The sequence below is a fragment of the Protomyctophum parallelum genome (assembly GCF_964188405.1).
Source record: "Protomyctophum parallelum genome assembly, chromosome: 4".
NCBI lineage: Eukaryota > Metazoa > Chordata > Actinopteri > Myctophiformes > Myctophidae > Protomyctophum > Protomyctophum parallelum.
This window is the reverse complement of record NC_139700.1, coordinates 54,416,187-54,437,802: the sequence shown is the minus strand read 5'-3', so window position 1 is coordinate 54,437,802 and position 21,616 is coordinate 54,416,187. Positions and strand designations below refer to the sequence as shown.

Here is a 21,616-nt window from a genome sequence, read left to right as displayed (position 1 = left end):
TCCCCACTGTACAAGAACGAGAAATGAGCTCCGTTTTCCCAGGCAAAGTCCTTCTTTTATTCAATCAAGGCATGTCCCATAGTTACATCAAGTTACAAGCATTCAAGTCATCCTCTCATGGTATACCTCCAGGCCAGGTCAAGCCCTGTCCTGCCTCCTGTCCTCCGCTTCCCAACTCACAAGTCTCCTCAACCTCTCTCCAACCCCAACCTTTATACCGTACCTCTCTCTCATGCCGTGGGTTGTAACCTGTTGTCCCTGTGTGTGTGTGTGTGTGTGTGTGTGTGTGTGTGTATGTGTGAGAGTGTGTGTGTGTGTGTGTGTGTGTGTATGTAAACAGCTACTCAAAAGACCCCCAACTGTGACAGTCCCTAGACAAACTGTAGCCTCCTGTCCTTATCAAACAAACAGGAAGGCCTATAGATAATATCAGATGAAAGATCACGCCCCAAGAATTATCTTGAAGTTAAAGGGTGAAGCCACAGGCTTCCTGCCTGTAGGACAATTGATATGCAAATAGTTACAACACTGCAATGGGATGAAGGGAGAAAGGCTTGCACTATAACTAACCAAGTATATATATATGATTCAAATTACACGACACTCCCCCCTACTAATAGTCCTCAAGGCTATTAGTCTAAAATATGAATCATAATTTGGCTCAACATGTTTTCCTCCCCACAATCCCCAAATGTTCAAATTCCCAAAAATGTCTCAATTAAACCTGAAACCGAATCCCTTTGTAAGATAAGTACCCTCCTCCCCCCTGGATACTGAGAAGGTAAAACACAGTCAGGTTGACACAACACTCGAAACAAAATGAACAAAATCAATAGCTATGTTATTTGGCATCTGCTAGATAATGACCCTAATAAAACTTAAAACATTAAAAGAAAACAGTAAATAGAATTAAACAGACTGATTAAAAATGAATTCAAATATATAAATGTTCCCCAACATTCTTTCTCTTACAGACAGGCCTGGCCAGGACTTGAATACACTCAGAGACACATAACACCCCTTGCACCTCTGACCCCCCTCCCCCCCCCCCCTGCCAGCTGTGCAAAGGAGAGAAGAGAGGCTGATCCCTGTACCTGTATGGACATTAATATTTGTGTGAAAGTGGATTCCAATATCGACTTGATAAGAATAATATTCCCTTATAAATATCCCCCTCTCCCCCCCTTAGTTTGTGAGTAACTTTCACAGAATAATGGACAGATGAATAGCCCTGCAGAAACCATCATCTGACCCAATGATCTGGAAAGCAACACAAACCAAGAGCTAAAACAATATTTGTCAATCAGACTGTACTATTGCAATCTCAATCTCAAGAATAAATGAATGAAGAAACATACAGTACATGAAAATCAAACATCAATACATCAACATGGAAACAATAGATAACCACTATTCCTCAGCGCACTTAGATGGAGTCTAGAAAAAGTCAGTTGTCAGATGACAGCTAGGTGACAGCTCAAAAGCTATGCTGTCAATAGCACAGAGGGGGGGCGTCTCAGTGTGCAGCCTCTTAGAGTCTCTCGTTGCGGTTTCTGATCACACTGTCCAGCAAAATGACCATGTGTCCTACAGTTATGACACTCTCCTTTCATCCTCCAGCTTTCTGAACTGTGACGTGTCAGTGGAATATATCCTTGCTGAGGTGCACGTGCAGCCCACTGATAGGGTGACACTGGCTGTTGTGGTGCCCTCACTCTCCATGGCGGCACTTTTTGTTGGTCTGCGCTGTCCTGCAAATGTGCCACTTCTGGTTGAATCAGTCTCTCTTCTTGAATCTTTGTCAGCACTTCCGCTTGTAGTGACACTGTATTCTCATTCATTTGACGTACAAGGTCAACATCTTCAAGTCTTTGGAACTCCTGTTTTTTCCGGAACAGGTCGACACAGTGAGCAATATGGTTTGTGTAGGTTTCCAAAGGCAGTGTTGAGAGGGAGACGACCTCCTCCAATTTCGTCTGTACAGGCCCTGGCAGTCCCTGGAATATCTTGTCTCTAACAAGTGTCCGGTCGAAACCTGGACCGCGGGCGTCATTCCCCGTCACGTCCATCCAAATCTGATGCGCTTTGGTCACGTACCCCCTCGGATTCTCTGTGGCTCTCAGCGGGTCAATGTTGACACTATCCGTGTACACTTTGAGCGGGTAAACTTCTCTCAGAGCACGCCAGAATGCACTTCTGTGTGCCACAAAAGGATCACTGTCATTCTCTGCATTGTCGATATATTCTCTGAGATCTGCTCTGGTCAAGAGATCATTAAGAACATGCACATTCTCCAGCTTGTCAATCAACGCTTTCATGTCACCGATAGCCAACTGATTATCCCTGATTCCCAACTGTGGGTCCGTCATCAATGCATGAAACTTCGAAATCCAATGATATGCTCCCTGTTCGAGGGGTGGCAGACGTTTCAAAACGTATGACAAGTCTGAATGGTACCATGGCATATATTTCCCTCTCATCACTGGCAGCTGAGTGACAACTGTGTCAATGTCAGGTGTGGGCATCTCAGCCCTCTTCTCCATGATCTCCTCCATGTATGCGGTCTGACGTGCTTGAACCTCCGTCAGGTCTCTCATCTTCCGGTCTAGGGTCAATGACATGGCAGCGATTGCTTCCTCCCAGTCCTGTGCCGCCTCCTCTTGTCGCTCTCGGCCCTGCTTTGACAGTTCCTGCCCCTTTTCCCATTGGACCAAAAACCGACTGATTTCCTCTTCTTCCCTCGACAGCTCCTCTAGACTAGCCACCAGTGCTGCCATGATGGGCTTGTTATGTTTGTATCCCTTCAGGTCAGCCTTCTGTCGTGTTTTGCATTCCCTGATCTCGAGCAGTCTCTTGTGGGAAGCCTCGGGTGTTCTCTCCTCCGCGCCATCTCCACCCTCGTCCTCCGATCCTAGTGCGCGACTGGCAGTCCTCTTCTGTGGTCTGCATGGGCGCCTGCTCAAAGCCCCCCTGGAGTCTCTCACACGTCTCTGACTCAAATGTGTGCGAGTGCGGGGAAGCCTCTCACAATCACTGCTGTCCTGTTCAAAGTCCTCATCACTTTTGTTAATGCTCTTCCTCTTCCTCTTACTTCCACTCTGCCTGTTTTTCAGCTTGTCCGGTTCTCGAGCAGCTTCACTGTAGATGTCTTCACCTCCCTCTCTGTAGCTGTGTGCAGCCTCATCATGCAGGTCAATCAAGTCGAGGACCAGATGGGCCTCTCTCATCAGAATTTCACTCAAACGTGTCTCTATAGCACGCATATACTGTCTCTGTGTCCTTAATTCACTGGTCACGTCCTCTTTCAGGGAACGTACCCGCTCCAGCTCCCTCTTAACAGAGCATTGAGTGTCGCTGTCGTCTGGCTTTGATGTCCTCATGTCACTGTTCTCCAGAAAGTCCACCTCAGTCTGTGCTGAGTTGTCGCTGTGACCCACAATGTCAATGCACTGGTTCTGGTTGTCTGTGCTGCAATCAGCGGAAATCTTCTCCTCCGGCAGTACTGACACAGACAATGGTGCGGAGTCTGACAATTTCCTGCTCATCTCCTCACTGACAGTAGGCCTCTGGCTCGCTCTATGTGCGACAATATGAGGACCCATTTTCACTTTTTCTTTCAATCTTCGAGTTCGACCCTCCTCACAAAACAAGTCTAAAACTGACAGTTCTTCTTTCCTTTTCATTTCTCTCTCTTTTGTCGTCTCATCTGCTCTATATCTACACACCTCTGCCTTTATAGATTCAAGGTCTTCTATCTCGAAAGAGCCCTCTTTTGGCCATGGTGGCCAACGCTTATGCCATTTTCCTGAAATGCTGGGAATATTCTTAGATGGATATTTCTTGTGCACAATTTGCACTGGAGTACGCTTTGTGGCCATAACTACTAAATTGTAGCTAATCTCACTAACTGTTACTCATTCTGTCACGCATGCATGTCTCCTCACCTCACACAGTCACAGACACGCATACTCATTTGCATACTGGCATAGAATGAGTAGATAGTCAACAAACTCACTCACTCACTCACTCAAAACATGCAATACTTTCTTATCCCCGTTCACACAGGAAAGTGTAAAATAAAGAAATGAGATAGACAAACTATACTTAGTCTGCAATTTAAGAAAGAAATATAGAAATGCCTCTATGTTCTTTTAGACTGATTTAGGGAAAATACCCCCCTTGATCACTTCAGTGACTGACACCAGCATGTCAAATGTACTCACTATCTCATTTGCATTTAAGCAACCGTGCCAGTGGTTTCGTCCCTAAGGTCAATTTACTTATATGCAGACTATACATTTTGACTAAAATAAACCTGTAGGCTTAACAATCCAATTTAACCTATCTAATTTTACAAAAGATCAATGAAATATCCTAAATGTGAAATGTATTCTCATACTAAACTCAAAATTTAGATTTAACCCCAAATTAAAGCCAATTTAATTTTAAACCTGAACTAAACCCCCAATGTAATTGTCTATATACTCCCCCCTCTGAAACTTGTTTCACATGTTTCAGAAATATCTAAAAGAAACCAATTAACGCTTTACAAAAAACCAGCCCAAATTTAAACCACCCAAGTAAAAAATAAAATCCTCCCCCAGCCCTCAGCCCTTGAGACAAAGGAAGGCCTCCCACTAAACCAGGAGAGCAAACGCGAAACAATGAATAAATGCCAAATCACACCCAAACAACGTGTAAGTCACTGAACAACAGCAATGTATACAGCCAAGACCGCACAATTAAAAAATAGCAACAAAAGACTTGATTGAGAACTATTTGGCATTCAATCACAGCTCACAATGATCTACCAGCACTAACATATACATGAACATCGACTCACAGACAAAACTCAAACAAACCAAACACATACACACACAGTCGCTCACTCATACCACACACGCTCAATCCCTAAACTCCCTAACACAGTGTGTACTGACCTACACTATCATCCAAACACTCAGCTTACGAATTCTTGCCAGTCCTTGGTTCGCAGAACTCACTCCAAAAAAAAAATAGAAATTAAGGAAAATCCACAAAATCCTCCGCAGGTCCAGTGTTCGTGCCGTAGTAAACCACGGAATCGAAATATCACGTTGGGCGCCAAAATCTGTGGTATATTTTCTTCCAGGAGTTTGTAGATTATGACCTTATTTCCCCACTGTACAAGAACGAGAAATGAGCTCCGTTTTCCCAGGCAAAGTCCTTCTTTTATTCAATCAAGGCATGTCCCATAGTTACATCAAGTTACAAGCATTCAAGTCATCCTCTCATGGTATACCTCCAGGCCAGGTCAAGCCCTGTCCTGCCTCCTGTCCTCCGCTTCCCAACTCACAAGTCTCCTCAACCTCTCTCCAACCCCAACCTTTATACCGTACCTCTCTCTCATGCCGTGGGTTGTAACCTGTTGTCCCTGTGTGTGTGTGTGTGTGTGTGTGTGTGTATGTGTGAGAGTGTGTGTGTGTGTGTGTGTGTGTGTATGTAAACAGCTACTCAAAAGACCCCCAACTGTGACAGTCCCTAGACAAACTGTAGCCTCCTGTCCTTATCAAACAAACAGGAAGGCCTATAGATAATATCAGATGAAAGATCACGCCCCAAGAATTATCTTGAAGTTAAAGGGTGAAGCCACAGGCTTCCTGCCTGTAGGACAATTGATATGCAAATAGTTACAACACTGCAATGGGATGAAGGGAGAAAGGCTTGCACTATAACTAACCAAGTATATATATATGATTCAAATTACACGACAGTCCTGACTGAGGTATTTGTAGGGTTAGGGTTAGGGTAACTTACGTTTGGTCCTGACTGAGGTATTTGTAGGGTTAGGGTTAGGGTAACTTACGTTTGGTCCTGACTGAGGTATTTGTAGGGTTAGGGTTAGGGTAACTTACGTTTGGTCCTGACTGAGGTATTTGTAGGGTTAGGGTTAGGGTAACTTACGTTTGGTCCTGACTGAGGTATTTGTAGGGTTAGGGTTAGGGTAACTTACGTTTGGTCCTGACTGAGGTATTTGTAGGGTTAGGGTTAGGGTAACTTACGTTTGGTCCTGACTGAGGTACTTGTAGGGTTAGGGTTAGGGTAACTTACGTTTGGTCCTGACTGAGGTATTTGTAGGGTTAGGGTTAGGGTAACTTACGTTTGGTCCTGACTGAGGTACTTGTAGGGTTAGGGTTAGGGTAACTTACGTTTGGTCCTGACTGAGGTATTTGTAGGGTTAGGGTTAGGGTAACTTACGTTTGGTCCTGACTGAGGTACTTGTAGGCCAGTTTGATCCAAAGCTGGGCATCCCGAGGGTTCTCCAGCACACTGCTCTCCAGATTAGAGATGTCGTCCGTCTCGCTGACAAAATAACGCTTGTCACCTGGTGAGACGAACGCATCCAGGGCCAACAGGCTTCTCTTGGAGCATTTACCTGGGAGCAAAAGGGGGAAAAAAACAGAAATCAGACTTCATGGTAAATTGTCTGCATATTTTATATATGCCCTAATTAGTCACTGGTCTCTGGTGAATAAAATCATCAGGATGTTCTGAATTCTGAAATGATTGTCATTTCATTGGAGTCAAATTAGCCCTTCGCTAAGTCCCTTCCCCAACCCATTCTTGTCCAATAGGCACGTTAGCAGCGAGGAGACAGGACAAGCTGTCAAAACAATTGATCATTTGGGTAGCAAAACCTTCAAAATGTCTTCTAAATCTAGTCAACCAGGCCTGCAGTAGGCTATGCACTGGACAAATGTTCATGACATTATTTAAAGAAACTAGAAATACGAGGAAACGACTTCTAGTAATCTACCCATTCTGAACGGGCAGATGCCTTCGTCAGCGTTGTAAACGGCAAACAACAGGTGGTTGTAACACCATCCCCTGTCCGTGTCGAAACAACATCAAACCAATACAAGTACCAGTGCAGTCACATACCAGTGCAGTCACATAACAGTGCAGTCACATACCAGTGCAGTCACATAACAGTGCAGTCACAGAACAGTGCAGTCACAGAACAGTGCAGTCACATAACAGTGCAGTCACAGAACAGTGCAGTCACAGAACAGTGCAGTCACAGAACAGTGCAGTCACAGAACAGTGCAGTCACAGAACATATACATGATCAAACAAAGTTGCCGTGTCTGTACAGCGCTCACCATATCTCCTGGGAGTCAGGCTGAAGGCTGTGCTCTCATCCTCGCTGTCCTCTGAGGGCCCGGGGCCAGCCTGCCATGACGGGGTGGGCTTCCATAGTCTGGGCTCCTTGCATGTGGTGTAGGGAGGGACTGGCCAAACAAACACATTTACATTTTATTTGGCAATATCACATAAAGAGAGCACGATGAGTTGTTTATTAATAATCTTGTCATGTGCCATTTCATCATATTTGGTCATTGTAACTCGGTCATGTCAGGTTGATAATGTGGGTGGATCTTTGTTGGTTTTCTGCTTTATATGTAAAGTGTCTTGAGACAACTTGTTGCGACACTTTGACACTTGAATTAAATAAAATATAATTCAAAACCGATCCGTGCAAATCAGAAAACCACTGGCTCTCAACATGGGGTTCTGGGATCCCCAGGGGCAATTCAGGGAGTCCCCAGATAAATGATAGTTAGGAAATAGGAACCAAAAAGGTCCATTTGGTGCCATTTGAATACTCGGATACATTACAAATCCTATCAAATGGGGGTCTGTGTCAAGGTGGAGTCCATTGAAATGGCTTGAGAATGACTGCTGTATAGTGTATACTGACCATGTTTCTTGCTTTCGTTGACTTTGCTGACGAGGAGGACTGCCTTCTGGTCTATCCCCATGCGGTCCTTGTTTGCTCCAAAGAGACTCTTGATATACTTTTCTAAAAAACAGGATTAAGACACAAGATATTTAGACTGCAACCTTAAAACTGTTAAACAACATCCATATGTGCACCATGTATCTCACTACAAACCCATTCATCTGTACACTAGTCTACGGAGTTCATTCATTCAAACCTTTATTTATTTTAAGACATTGAGGTCACCCTCATTTGCAGTGTCGTCGAGATCATACATCTGTCCTGAGCTTCAGCTTACAGAAAACCTCCACGTCTCCAGGCTGACCCCGACGCCGCCCAGTCCCCCTCGTGTGAGGTTGCCAATCTCACTCGGTTGCCGGGTCCTTTTTCTAAACTATACCCCAATAATGTACTAAAGTTATCACATAAAAGAGGCACCGAGACCTGTAATGTATAACCATCTAAAATTCCTATCTATGTCTCCTAATAAAGAACAACAGTCTACGAGACCTTGTCGCTTCTGAACATGTTATTTCTACAGCACGTCTATTTATTTTAGAGACCAGGCTTCTGAACATGTTATTTCTACAGCACGTCTATTTATTTTAGAGACCAGGCTTCTGAACATGTTATTTCTACAGCACGTCTATTTATTTTAGAGACCAGGCTTCTGAACATGTTATTTCTACAGCACGTCTAATTTTTTTTCGGTCTGAGCAAACACTCAAACCTCCTGAGCAGACATCAGCAACTACTGAGCAAACATTACGTCACCTTGACACCAACTATCCAAACGTTACATAATGCGAAGTGAGCGCCCCTCACTTCACACAGGTGTGATTTTTTTATTTTTTCCAAATGGATTTTGGTATACGCAAGGTTACAACATTTTTATTTTATATCAAGGTGGTAGGCTAGCATTTTTAGAAATATTCAGTTATCAGTGGTTCTCAACCTTTTCAGGCTGTGAGTGTGACCCCCCAAAGTAATCATATTTGAACTGGGGACCCCCCCACCCAGACAAGCAACAGAATGGTTCCACAGATAAATATTGTGAAAATAGCCAATCTACAAGCTCGTTGTGAACTTGTAGATCGGCTATTTTCACCAGTTTGACCAGTTTTTATAGCATGGTTTGCTGCTGATTACTTTTGATGCAGTAATGGTATTTTTTCTTATAGAGCCTTTGAGGTATTATAAAAGTCTTAAAAGTCCTTAAATTGTCACTTCACTGTCATCTGGGGTCCCCCCTTTCCCCTCACCCCCCCGCCCCTTTCCCCTCACTGTATATGTATCTTTTCCCTTTTTGCTTCCTATATGATGAATTCCTGTTCTGTTCTTTAGCTACATAGAAATGTCTATTTGTATGTCTCTAAATGTTTTGATGAATTGAACAATGTGGACCCTGTTGTAAACAAGTGTAATGCTTAATTGGGTCGTCCACTCACAGTTAACAGTCTTTGTATTGAGTTTGTGCTTGAAATGTACTGTAAATTCTGCAAACTGTTAATAAATATTTCAATCAATCAATCAAACTCCCCCCACCCCCAAATCATGTGGAGACCCACAGGTTGAGAACGACTGGTATATGGATAGCCTACTAATTGTGCATTACTTGGGGGGCATGAGAAACCGTAAAAACTTTATTGGGACACACACACACACACACACACACACACACTAAGACCGAGTTTGTTGGTGTGTCAACTCCTATAGTTTCTCAGATTGTCGAACGTCAACAGCCCCTACTACGCCAGCTAGCAGAGGGATTGATTGAAGAACGCTGTATTAACAGATTGGATAATTACAGAGAGAGGTTCCATATGGGACTAGACCGCTAGAGATTAATGTTAACTTCCACATGTTGTTTCATTCACAAGTACACTGGACTGCGGAGGCTTGTTGTGCTGTAGTGATAACAACGTTAGCTAACCAGCTAATGCGAAGCTAACGTTATTCCCCCTCTCCTTGTTGCGCACAGCCGCACTTCCATCCGTTCGCCTTTTAAATCTAAATGTCCCATCAACGCACGGGTCCAAGGCGCAACGCGATCTTATCTGGTTCTTGGGGTTTCACACTGACTGCACTGCAGTGCTGCCTGCTCCTTACGTCTCCACCTAAGGCCGCGCAGACGGCGCACTGGGCGCAGTATACACAGGAGGAGAGGAGAGGAGAGGAGAGCAAAGAGTCAAAAAAGGAGGGGAGGAGACCTGTCTGTCGCCTCGCCTGTGTGTGTAATCTAAATAAACTGAAGTAAATAGAAATAAAGTGTGGGCAAATGTCCACTCGGGATAGGTATTATTACTGTAATGTAGATGATACTCGGGGGGAACACCTTTTTCTTTTAAAGAAAACTTTTTTTTACACCAGCGTCGGTGTCTGTGCGCGACAGATTTCAGTTGTGCGCGAGAGCATTTGGCCATGTGCGCGCGCGCGCACGGGCGCACGTTAGGGGGAACATTGGTGGTAGGTACCCAAAGAATCTCAATCTCTGACCATGAAGCGGAGAAATAGGTAATAAGAGGTAAAACCTCTCCTTCTATCAAAAACAACTCCAGTAAAATAAAGGTTTATTGAGAAACAGGTTACAAATGTAGAACTCCCAACCAAAGGCGATTGAGGAGCAAAGTAAAAAAAGACCAAAAAAAGAAGTTTATAAATGGATAGATGAGTACTAGATGAGTAAACAAAGCAGTTTGGAGCAAGACTGTTTGAAACGTTGGGCGTCTTTTTTTATACACCAGTCCGTCGCATCATACAACAGTATACGCCCTTTCTTCCTATAGCAGCCTTACAAGGCCTTTCTTCATATCAGCCTTACAAGGCCTTTCTTCATAGCAGCCTTACAAGGCCTTTCTTCCTATAGCAGCCTTACAAGGCCTTTCTTCCTATAGCAGCCTTACAAGGCCTTTCTTCATAGCAGCCTTACAAGGCCTTTCTTCATAGCAGCCTTACAAGGCCTTTCTTCATAGCAGCCTTACAAGGCCTTTCTTCCTAGCAGCCTTACAAGGCCTTTCTTCCTAGCAGCCTTACAAGGCCTTTCTTCCTATAGCAGCCTTACAAGGCCTTTCTTCCTAGCAGCCTTACAAGGCCTTTCTTCATAGCAGCCTTACAAGGCCTTTCTTCCTATAGCAGCCTTACAAGGCCTTTCTTCCTATAGCAGCCTTACAAGGCCTTTCTTCCTATAGCAGCCTTACAAGGCCTTTCTTCATAGCAGCCTTACAAGGCCTTTCTTCCTATAGCAGCCTTACAAGGCCTTTCTTCCTATAGCAGCCTTACAAGGCCTTTCTTCATATCAGCCTTACAAGGCCTTTCTTCATAGCAGCCTTACAAGGCCTTTCTTCATAGCAGCCTTACAAGGCCTTTCTTCATAGCAGCCTTACAAGGCCTTTCTTCATAGCAGCCTTACAAGGCCTTTCTTCCTATAGCAGCCTTACAAGGCCTTTCTTCATAGCAGCCTTACAAGGCCTTTCTTCCTATAGCAGCCTTACAAGGCCTTTCTTCCTATAGCAGCCTTACAAGGCCTTTCTTCATAGCAGCCTTACAAGGCCTTTCTTCATAGCAGCCTTACAAGGCCTTTCTTCATAGCAGCCTTACAAGGCCTTTCTTCCCATCAGCCTTACAAGGCCTTTCTTCCTATAGCAGCCTTACAAGGCCTTTCTTCCTATAGCAGCCTTACAAGGCCTTTCTTCCTAGCAGCCTTACAAGGCCTTTCTTCCTATAGCAGCCTTACAAGGCCTTTCTTCCTATCAGCCTTACAAGGCCTTTCTTCCTAGCAGCCTTACAAGGCCTTTCTTCATAGCAGCCTTACAAGGCCTTTCTTCATAGCAGCCTTACAAGGCCTTTCTTCCTAGCAGCCTTACAAGGCCTTTCTTCCTAGCCCACAGCCATGGTCAAGTTAGCTCCCTGGCCCACACCCTTACATGGCAATGGTAGATGGTACCTCATGGCACCGGTTACACCGTTATAGAAAGTACCTTACATCCAGCACGGCCTAGTGGAGTTTAGAGGTAGTGCATGCAGGGTTCGACAGTGCGACTAGGTACTCACATTTGCTACTAAAAATAGCACCGTGCGAGTTGTAAAATTCAATTTGTAGCACCGGTGCGACTACAGAATTTGACCATTTAATCGTGATAAAGACACTCTGATACAGCAAGTGCACATTCTATAGTCGCGGTTCTATACCTAAATTTATATTTCTAAAGTACGGCGGTGTCGTTTGTCAAAAAGAGCAGATCTACAAGCTAACAACGTGTCGAGGCTCAATGCGGTGTTCATTTGAAGATCTGTCCCCTTTGCTCCCACCGCCCCACCCCTCCCTGTGTTGCTGCTCAGTTCTCTTCCCCGTCAGCAGCGGAGCGAACGCAGCAGGATAGCATGATAGCACAGAAGGAGTTGCTAGGACCCCGACACGTTGAATACTAAAGTTATTTGGAAAGTGTGTAATGTTCAAACATCACTCGATATAACTTTTAACCAAACGTGGGTGAAACAGCGTGCAGCCGTGCACGCAAAGAGTGCACGTGCGCACGCACATGGAGTGGACGGATTGATTGATATCAACCAAAACAACCCTTCGCTTTAGCACCTCGCTTACAAAAGCGTGTGCGCAGCGCAAATGATAATACGAATGACCGACCTGGCTGGATACATATTAGTCAGTGGCTAGCTCAGGTCCATAGCTCTAAATGCAACGCATTAGACTATAGAGCTATGGACCAGAGCTAGTCAGTGGTCTGCATAACGAGAAACGGAAAAAAGGAAAAGATCCCCCCCACCACCTCCTTCCACCACGCAGAGGGGTATACTGTATGTTCTGTCTGAACTGAAGCAGTCAAAGCCAAGGAGAATGTTACAATACTAATTCACCATCGAGTAGCCCTGCACCCTGCACCGAATCTCACATGATAGAACAGCAGGATAAAAACGGATTGTCTGTCTGTCCATTATGATCCATCCATACATGAGCAACATACAATTAATTGATTATCTATCTGCATAAAAAACTAATAGTCTATCAGCATAAAAACAAATTGATATAGAATTATATAAAAACAAACATAAAAATGATATATATATTTTTTTTTTTGATAATAATATTGTGATCATTTCTGAAAAGATATTGTGATATAATATTTTGCCATATTGCCCTATACCTCATATCACTTTATTAAAGAAAAATCACACATCATGAATCAGCTCATACTGGTCAAATCAGAATGCCTGTTGCCTGTGATTGGTTAGCTGATTTGCTCGTTTACATATGACATACATTTTCCTTTCAATGTCAATGGCGTTTAATGTTTTGATGTTTAATTCAAGTCATATTTAGCGGAATTTTGACCTAATTTCTCCGTTCATAGTCAATGGCAAATATTGAGACGTGTGGGGACTAAAGCTGTATATAGGAGGGGCTAGCACCCCTCAAAAACACATTATTTGATAACTTTTCATCGTGCCCCTAAAATAATGTGTGCTACTAGATTTTTCAACTTAGTAGCACACGTGCTACTTGGAAAAATGTTAAGCGTGCATGTGCATGCAAAGTATAGCAGATAAGTGCATGAGGTGAAACATATGAGCACACAGATCAAACAAAGGACACCAGTATGCTGCTGTCGCAGGTCCCCATTTTATTGCTCAGCAGTGTCGATTTCTGTGTTTGTTCTTCTTGCCCCAGTGCCTCCGGTTCTTCCTTCCGATGGTAGGGGAGGGGAGGGGTGGCGGAACAGGTACAGGTGTCGGGGGTTGGAAGCCCATTGAGGCCGGGAACAACCGGTAGCATCCTCCTCCAGCCCATTGGGGCCGGGCTCCACTGGTAGCTTCCGGGATCCACTGGTAGCTTCCTTCTGGAAAATGCACGACGTGCGACGGCGGTGCCATCGGGGGCGGCATCAGGATAGCAGCCGACTGAACAGGGGTGGGTGACGGTTGTCTCTCTGCGCTCGCTTCAGGAGTCTCCGCCTTTGTAGCTGGTGTGGTTTCACCGAGGCTTCGAGTGTTATCGCGGATTCCCAACATAGGGACCCCCATAGGGACCCCCAACGCTCCTCGGGGTGGTTTGGGGTGTAGGATAACGTCAACGCTGGAGGCACGGTTGGGTCCACCCTCCGTCTCGACAGTGGCCCACAGCATACCCTGGAAACGGTTAGTCTCCCGCACGACTTTGTAGACAGTCACACAGGCTGGAGATATGGCTCCCCAGTTGTCACCGATCAAGTGGCTATGAACACAGGACCTCACGGTGGAGGAGCCCTTCAGTAGGGCATAGTCATCGTATGACATTCCCGAATACGGGTTCCTTGTTGGGCGGGTTCCTTTGCGGATTCCTGCAATATTTTCCCAATTCTGGGGGACCCGTAGGTCATTGTCACTGAATCTGTGGCCCTGGATGTCGTAGAGCTGGATCCTCGGCATCCCCAGGTCGTCGTCGTCTTCAGCGAATGTTCTGGAGATGATGTTGATCCATTCCACATTGGAGGCTTCAGGGGTCTCTGCCTTTGTAGCTGGTGTGGTTTCACCGACCTGGCTCCCATCGAGAGTATCGTCGTGGAGAGGGCTGGTGTCCATTCCATCAAGGAGACCATCGTCCTCCATATCTTCAAGACAGAGAGTGACGGTCGGGAAGTTAGATTCAGTAGACATGGTTTCTGGGCCTAGGGCAGGAAGGGATCACCACGTCAGACGTCAGCAGGAGGCAGGCTGACGGTTACCTGGCTGGGGGGCCCTTTTAAGCTGGTCAGAAGCTCCTCCTAAAGGAGGGGTCCTTCCGCCTCCGAGCCCACCTTAAGGCATCCCTGAGGGACCGCCCCACGACCCCTAGGAGCCCCAGGCGATAGAGGAGTGAGACTAGGATCACCAATCCCAGAATGATCATACAGGGGAGAGCCCATCGATGTATATGAGGTAGTTACATCCTGGGTCCAGACAGCCTGGAAGGTCATCTCGGGAATCCTTAAGTGGGCTCTCTATCGCCTGGGGCTCCTAGGGGTGGTGGGGCGTTCCCTCAGGGATGTCTTAAGGTGGGCTCGGAGGCGGACGGACCCCTCGGCCAGGTAACCGTCAGCCTGCCTCCTGGTGACACCCGACGTTGTGATCCCTTCCAGTCCGAATGGTCCTAAGCCCAGCAGCCATGTCTTTGAGGACGTTTTTCCTTCCAATCCATTATGGGCTTGTCCGTCCCGTCAGGGTTGGGCTCCTACTCCCATGTAGGGCTCGACTCCCATGTCGGGCGCGACTCCCATGTAGGGCTCGACTCCCATGTCGGGCGCGACTCCCATGTCGGCCCATGCTGGGCGCGACTCCCATGTCGGGCGCGACTCCCATGTCGGGCGCGACTCCCATGTCGGCCCATGCTGGGCGCGACTCCCATGTCGGGCGCGACTCCCATGTCGGGCGCGACTCCCATGTCGGCCCATGCTGGGCGCGACTCCCATTCAGGGCGCGACTCTCCCATGCTGGGCGCGACTCCCATGTCGGGCGCGACTCCCATTCAGGGCGCGACTCTCCCATGTCGGGCGCGACTCCCATGTCGGCCCATGCTGGGCGCGACTCCCATGTCGGGCGCGACTCCCATGTCGGGCGCGACTCCCATTCAGGGCGCGACTCTCCCATGTCGGGCGCGACTCTCCCATGTCGGGCGCGACTCCCATGTCGGCCCATGTCGGGCGCGACTCCCATGTCGGGCGCGACTCCCATTCAGGGCGCGACTCTCACGTGCCGGGCGCGACTCTCCCATTCAGGGCGCGACTCTCCCATTCAGGGCGCGACTCTCCCATTCAGGGCGCGACTCTCCCATTCAGGGCGCGACTCTCCCATGTAGGGCGCGACTCTCCCATGTAGGGCGCGACTCTCCCATGTAGGGCGCGACTCTCCCATGTAGGGCGCGACTCTCCCATGTAGGGCGCGACTCTCCCATTCAGGGCGCGACTCTCCCATGTAGGGCGCGACTCTCCCATGTAGGGCGCGACTCTCCCATGTAGGGCGCGACTCTCCCATTCAGGGCGCGACTCTCCCGTGCCGGGCGCGACTCTCACGTGCCGGGCGCGACTCTCCCATTCAGGGCGCGACTCTCCCATTCAGGGCGCGACTCTCACATTCAGGGCGCGACTCTCCCATTCAGGGCGCGACTCTCCCATGTAGGGCGCGACTCTCCCATGTAGGGCGCGACTCTCCCATTCAGGGCGCGACTCTCCCATTCAGGGCGCGACTCTCCCATTCAGGGCGCGACTCTCCCATTCAGGGCGCGACTCTCCCATTCAGGGCGCGACTCTCACATTCAGGGCGCGACTCTCCCATTCAGGGCGCGACTCTCCCATGTAGGGCGCGACTCTCCCATGTAGGGCGCGACTCTCCCATGTAGGGCGCGACTCTCCCATTCAGGGCGCGACTCTCCCATTCAGGGCGCGACTCTCCCATGTAGGGCGCGACTCTCCCATGTAGGGCGCGACTCTCACATGTAGGGCGCGACTCTCACATGTAGGGCGCGACTCTCCCATTCAGGGCGCGACTCTCCCATTCAGGGCGCGACTCTCCCATTCAGGGCGCGACTCTCCCATTCAGGGCGCGACTCTCCCATTCAGGGCGCGACTCTCCCATTCAGGGCGCGACTCTCCCATTCAGGGCGCGACTCTCCCATGTAGGGCGCGACTCTCCCATGTCGGGCGCGACTCTCCCATTCAGGGCGCGACTCTCCCATGTAGGGCGCGACTCTCCCATGTCGGGCGCGACTCTCCCATTCAGGGCGCGACTCTCCCATGTCGGGCGCGACTCTCCCATTCAGGGCGCGACTCTCCCATTCAGGGCGCGACTCTCCCATTCAGGGCGCGACTCTCCCATGCCGGGCGCGACTCTCCCATTCAGGGCGCGACTCTCCCATGCCGGGCGCGACTCTCCCATTCAGGGCGCGACTCTCCCATGTAGGGCGCGACTCTCCCATTCAGGGCGCGACTCTCCCATGCAGGGCGTGACTCTCCCATTCAGGGCGCGACTCTCCCATGCAGGGCGTGACTCTCCCATTCAGGGCGCGACTCTCCCATGCAGGGCGTGACTCTCCCATTCAGGGCGCGACTCTCCCATTCAGGGCGCGACTCTCCCATGTAGGGCGCGACTCTCCCATGTAGGGCGCGACTCTCCCATGTAGGGCGCGACTCTCCCATTCAGGGCGCGACTCTCCCATGTAGGGCGCGACTCTCCCATGTAGGGCGCGACTCTCCCATTCAGGGCGCGACTCTCCCATGTAGGGCGCGACTCTCCCATTCAGGGCGCGACTCTCCCATGTAGGGCGCGACTCTCCCATTCAGGGCGCGACTCTCCCATGTAGGGCGCGACTCTCCCATTCAGGGCGCGACTCTCCCATGTAGGGCGCGACTCTCCCATGTAGGGCGCGACTCTCCCATGTCGGCCCATGCTGGGCGCGACTCTCCCATTCAGGGCGCGACTCTCCCATGTAGGGCGCGACTCTCCCATTCAGGGCGCGACTCTCCCATTCAGGGCGCGACTCTCCCATTCAGGGCGCGACTCTCCCATGTAGGGCGCGACTCTCCCATTCAGGGCGCGACTCTCCCATGTCGGGCGCGACTCTCCCATGTCGGGCGCGACTCTCCCATGTCGGGCGCGACTCTCCCATGTAGGGCGCGACTCTCCCATGTAGGGCGCGACTCTCCCATGTAGGGCGCGACTCTCCCATTCAGGGCGCGACTCTCCCATGTAGGGCGCGACTCTCCCATGTAGGGCGCGACTCTCCCATGTAGGGCGCGACTCTCCCATGTAGGGCGCGACTCTCCCATGTAGGGCGCGACTCTCCCATGTAGGGCGCGACTCTCCCATGTAGGGCGCGACTCTCCCATGTAGGGCGCGACTCTCCCATGTAGGGCGCGACTCTCCCATGTAGGGCGCGACTCTCCCATGTAGGGCGCGACTCTCCCATGTAGGGCGCGACTCTACCATGTAGGGCGCGACTCCCATGCCGGCCCATGCCGGGCGCGACTCGCTTAGACTCCTCGTTTCAGGGTTTGATCTTACCGATCAATACTTTCTCCATAGTGGCGGGCCATCATACACAAACATCATACAACATTTCAAAGCAATAAACAAGAACAGAAGTGCAACATTTCCTCATGGCGTGATGCAGCATGTGTGTGTAATATGTGGTTTTAGATATGTTAGCAGTGAGCCCAGTGTTTCTGATGTCATGGACACTGGCCTCACTTAATTCCTGGACTACATGTTGTAGATCTGCTATTTTTGAAAAATCTTTAAATGTATATTCTTTCAGGGCGAACGTTTTTAACTCAAATCTTTGCTACTGGGAGGGGGGGGTCTGGTCACTGGAACAACATATTTTCAGATGGGGGTCGGTGGCCAATTACATATGATTTTGGGGTCCTTGACATGAATATGTTTGAGAACCACTGATACAGAAACATGGGTATTTCAGAAAACTGTCAGGATTTAGAAGACATTTTTCAAATGTTGACCTCAGGCCTAAATGGGTTAAAGCCAACCTGTAGATATTACACGCATTACAAAACCCCCACCTGTAGATGCTCTGATGTCGTCATGGGAGCTGCTCTCCGTGCAGCCAATCAGGGACAGGTTGTAGGACAGGATGTCCTGGAACAGCCGGTTTCCTGTGAAACTGCAGTTTCTCATATGCTGCCTGAGGAAGTGTTATGAAGGACAGGACAAGAAAGAATTAAACCACAGACAAACAGACAGAAAGAATTAAACCACAGACAAACAGAACAGACAGAAATAATTAAACCACAGACAAACAGAACAGACAGAAAGAATTAAACCACAGACAAACAGAACAGACAGAAATAATTAAACCACAGACAAACAGAACAGACAGAAAGAATTAAACCACAGACTAGGGATGTCAGGGGTTAACCGGTTAACCGGTTAGCCGACCGTTAAGAAACATCCGGATATTTTTATCAGCTTTAACGGTTAATTTGCATAATAATAAATGCGTGTTCTGATCTTAAATCCCTTTATTTTAGATCGTTTTTAGTAATAGTACAACATAAACATTACAGAGACTGTAGTTGTCACTGTACAATACTTTAAAACAGTTGTCATGTTGCACACATGCCTAAAATTGCTATTTGCGCCGCCCAGCTTGTCGCACTCCAGGCTGCATGAACAGCGCTCGGGCTCTGTTTTCTGCCCCCTCAATGTCCCCGTTCTCTGTTGTACTTCAATGGCTAGTTGGCTACAAGTTACAACGGTAGCTTTGCAGTAGTCAAAATGTAAGCGAGTGACAGCGAGACGAGATGAACACATGTCGACCGTATCAATGCAGAGACCTACATTATTAAATCCATTATTGGCCATTTGGCCTGGAGGGAGAACGTTTACAGCCGCCGCTGCCCTCCTATCCGTCTCCACACTGGCACGGCTTACGGCTATCAAAAGTTAGCCATGTGCTATCGATGTTTGAGGGTTTTCTCGTCAGCGAAAAGTCAACAAACGGAACACGGTGACATGCATGCTGATCTTCCTTAATAATAAAAAAAAGGCTTAGCCCATGCGTCCAGTGGCTTTATAGGTATAGGTTGCTCGGATCTGGACTGGATTTATTTATGTTTTGTTGGACTAGAACCGGCGGACCTCTGTACTGTAGACGCGCAGATGCATGCATCATGCAGATGCGATGCGTTGTTTATTGATAATTAAGCCAGAAGCCTACAACAATTTATTTATATTGTTAAATGTTGCTTTTTTGTTTGTCTTTTATAAAAGGAGCATAAATAAATGTATGCCATTCGTCTACCAACTTTAATTATGTAGCCTATACATGCATATTACATTTGGGGTAGCCTATTAAAAAAAGAAAAAAATCAACCACTATCCGGTAATGAACCGGTTAATCCTAACGGGTAACCGGTTGGGAAACTATCCGTTACTGACATCCCTACCACAGACAAACGTATTATAAAGAACAGGACAGAAAGAATTAAACCACAGACAAACAGAACAGACAGAAAGAATTAAACCACAGACAAAAGGAGGTCTGGGATCTTCAGGGAAATGCTTTGTTCTTGTTCTATACAATTACAGTGTATTACAAAAAGAGCGCAAATGAATTGCACTACTGAACCTGTGAAGTGCAGTGTTGGCTTTTGGCAGCAAAGTTTTGATTTTAGTTTTAGTCATAGTCTCTTGAATAGTTTTAGTTTAGTTTCAGTCACATTTTAGTCACCTGGAATGTTTTAGTGTGTTAGTCTAGTTTTAGTCGACTAAATATCATAAGATTTTAGTCGACTACAGTTGATTTAGTCGAACAAAATGTGTTTTGGCGGGCCTTGATCGACACTTGCTGAAAATAGCCGATCTACAAGCTGCTGCAACACGTTGTGAGCTTGTAGATCTCCTATTTTCTTTTTTTATAAAAAACTTTTATCCCACGATTTTGTAACCCATTTTTCACCCCTGTGTCAATTATCTAATGTGATCCTGGGCTCTACACACCCTCCGCCAACCTAGTCCCCATATATGGGGGACAAGGGGAGAGCAACGGACTTGAACTCATGCTTCCTTCATGCCTGAGTGTCCAAGTTGCTCCTTTACACCTGACAGGGGGGAGTTTCCCTGGTTGGACGTAGCGCGTGGAAGGAACACGTTATTCCGACCAGTTCCTTTCCCCTCCATCAGGCGCCCCGGCTGGCCAGGGGGAGGCATAGATAGATCTGCTATTTTCAGCATGCAACCAATTGTAGAATAACTTGTACTAGATCTCTTGTCCACTAGTCCCTTCCTAACATTTTAGTCTAGTTTCTATTTGTTGACGAAATTGTCAGTATATTTAGTCTTAGTTTTAGTCATCATAGCTTAGTTTATTTAGTTTCCATTTAGTTTTCGCCAGTGAAAAAAAGGTAGTCGACCAACATCTTTTGTCTTAGTTTTAGTCGACGAAAACAACACTAGTGAGGTGAGGTCATCGTTTGTTTCGAAGGACTTAGTCTAGTTTTTATTTGTTGACGAAATTGTCAGTATATTTAGTCTTAGTTTTAGTCATCATAGCTTAGTTTTCATTTAGTTTCCATTTAGTTTGCCAGTGAAAACATCCTTTGTCTTAGTTTTAGTCGACGAAAACAACACTAGTGAGGTGAGGTCATGGTTTTTGTTTGGAAGGTCTTACCAGCGACAGTCGTCGTTGCATGTACCCATGAGGTCAAAGGTCAAAGGTCTTACCAGCGACAGTCGTCGTCGTTGCATGTACCCGTGAGGTCGAATCGGCAGAAACTCTTCTTTGGCTCCACGGCGTTGCTGAACGTTACAGAACTTAGCGATAGTTTCTCCTTCGTCCGGTAATATGGACTGAATCTGGGACAAGAATACATTTAAATCTTCATAAATAGCATGATGAATTTACAAGCAAGGAACAATATATAAATATATATATGTTTCCAGTGCATAAATGTTTCTGTTATCGTCTAGTGTAAATAATGTACAACCATTTTATCATGATTATTAGTGAGGATAGGTTGAAAAGTGGTGAAGTGGTCCTTTAACATATAATTATTCATAGACATATTGTTACGTTGAGTACAGTATATGGTGAATGATTGTACCTGTAGGACTTGAAGACCAGGAGAGGGCTACGATAGGGTCCAAACGGGACCGGTTTCAGCTCTGTAGAAGCAGCCGTTTGGCCCGAGATGGCTTCCACATCCACTGGGATCATCTGAAAGGCCAGGCAGCAATATTACAGATTATACATATCATTTATAAACTATTAACCCATTCTGGGCGGGAACCACTTTTGGCGTTAGCATTGTGTTGTGCTTTAGCTATTGAAAAATAGCAGATCTACAAGCTCATAGCGCACCACCGAGTGGCGAG

The 21,616-nt window shown here is 47.4% G+C and overlaps 1 protein-coding gene across 3 annotated transcripts in view; it reads right to left on the bottom strand.

The window, feature by feature from the left end:
* Nucleotides 1–21,616, bottom strand: part of zfc3h1 (zinc finger C3H1-type containing) — a 68,971-nt gene that overhangs the window by 25,433 nt on the left and 21,922 nt on the right. For all 3 annotated transcript variants that reach the window (XM_083762945.1, XM_083762944.1, XM_083762946.1), the window contains exons 16-21: nt 21,346–21,458; nt 20,966–21,097; nt 18,304–18,425; nt 7,742–7,843; nt 7,143–7,271; nt 6,238–6,415 (exon numbers count right to left, since the gene is read on the bottom strand). In XM_083762945.1, the coding sequence (XP_083619071.1) occupies nt 6,238–6,415; nt 7,143–7,271; nt 7,742–7,843; nt 18,304–18,425; nt 20,966–21,097; nt 21,346–21,458 (776 nt within the window). The remainder of the gene's footprint in view (nt 1–6,237; nt 6,416–7,142; nt 7,272–7,741; nt 7,844–18,303; nt 18,426–20,965; nt 21,098–21,345; nt 21,459–21,616) is intronic.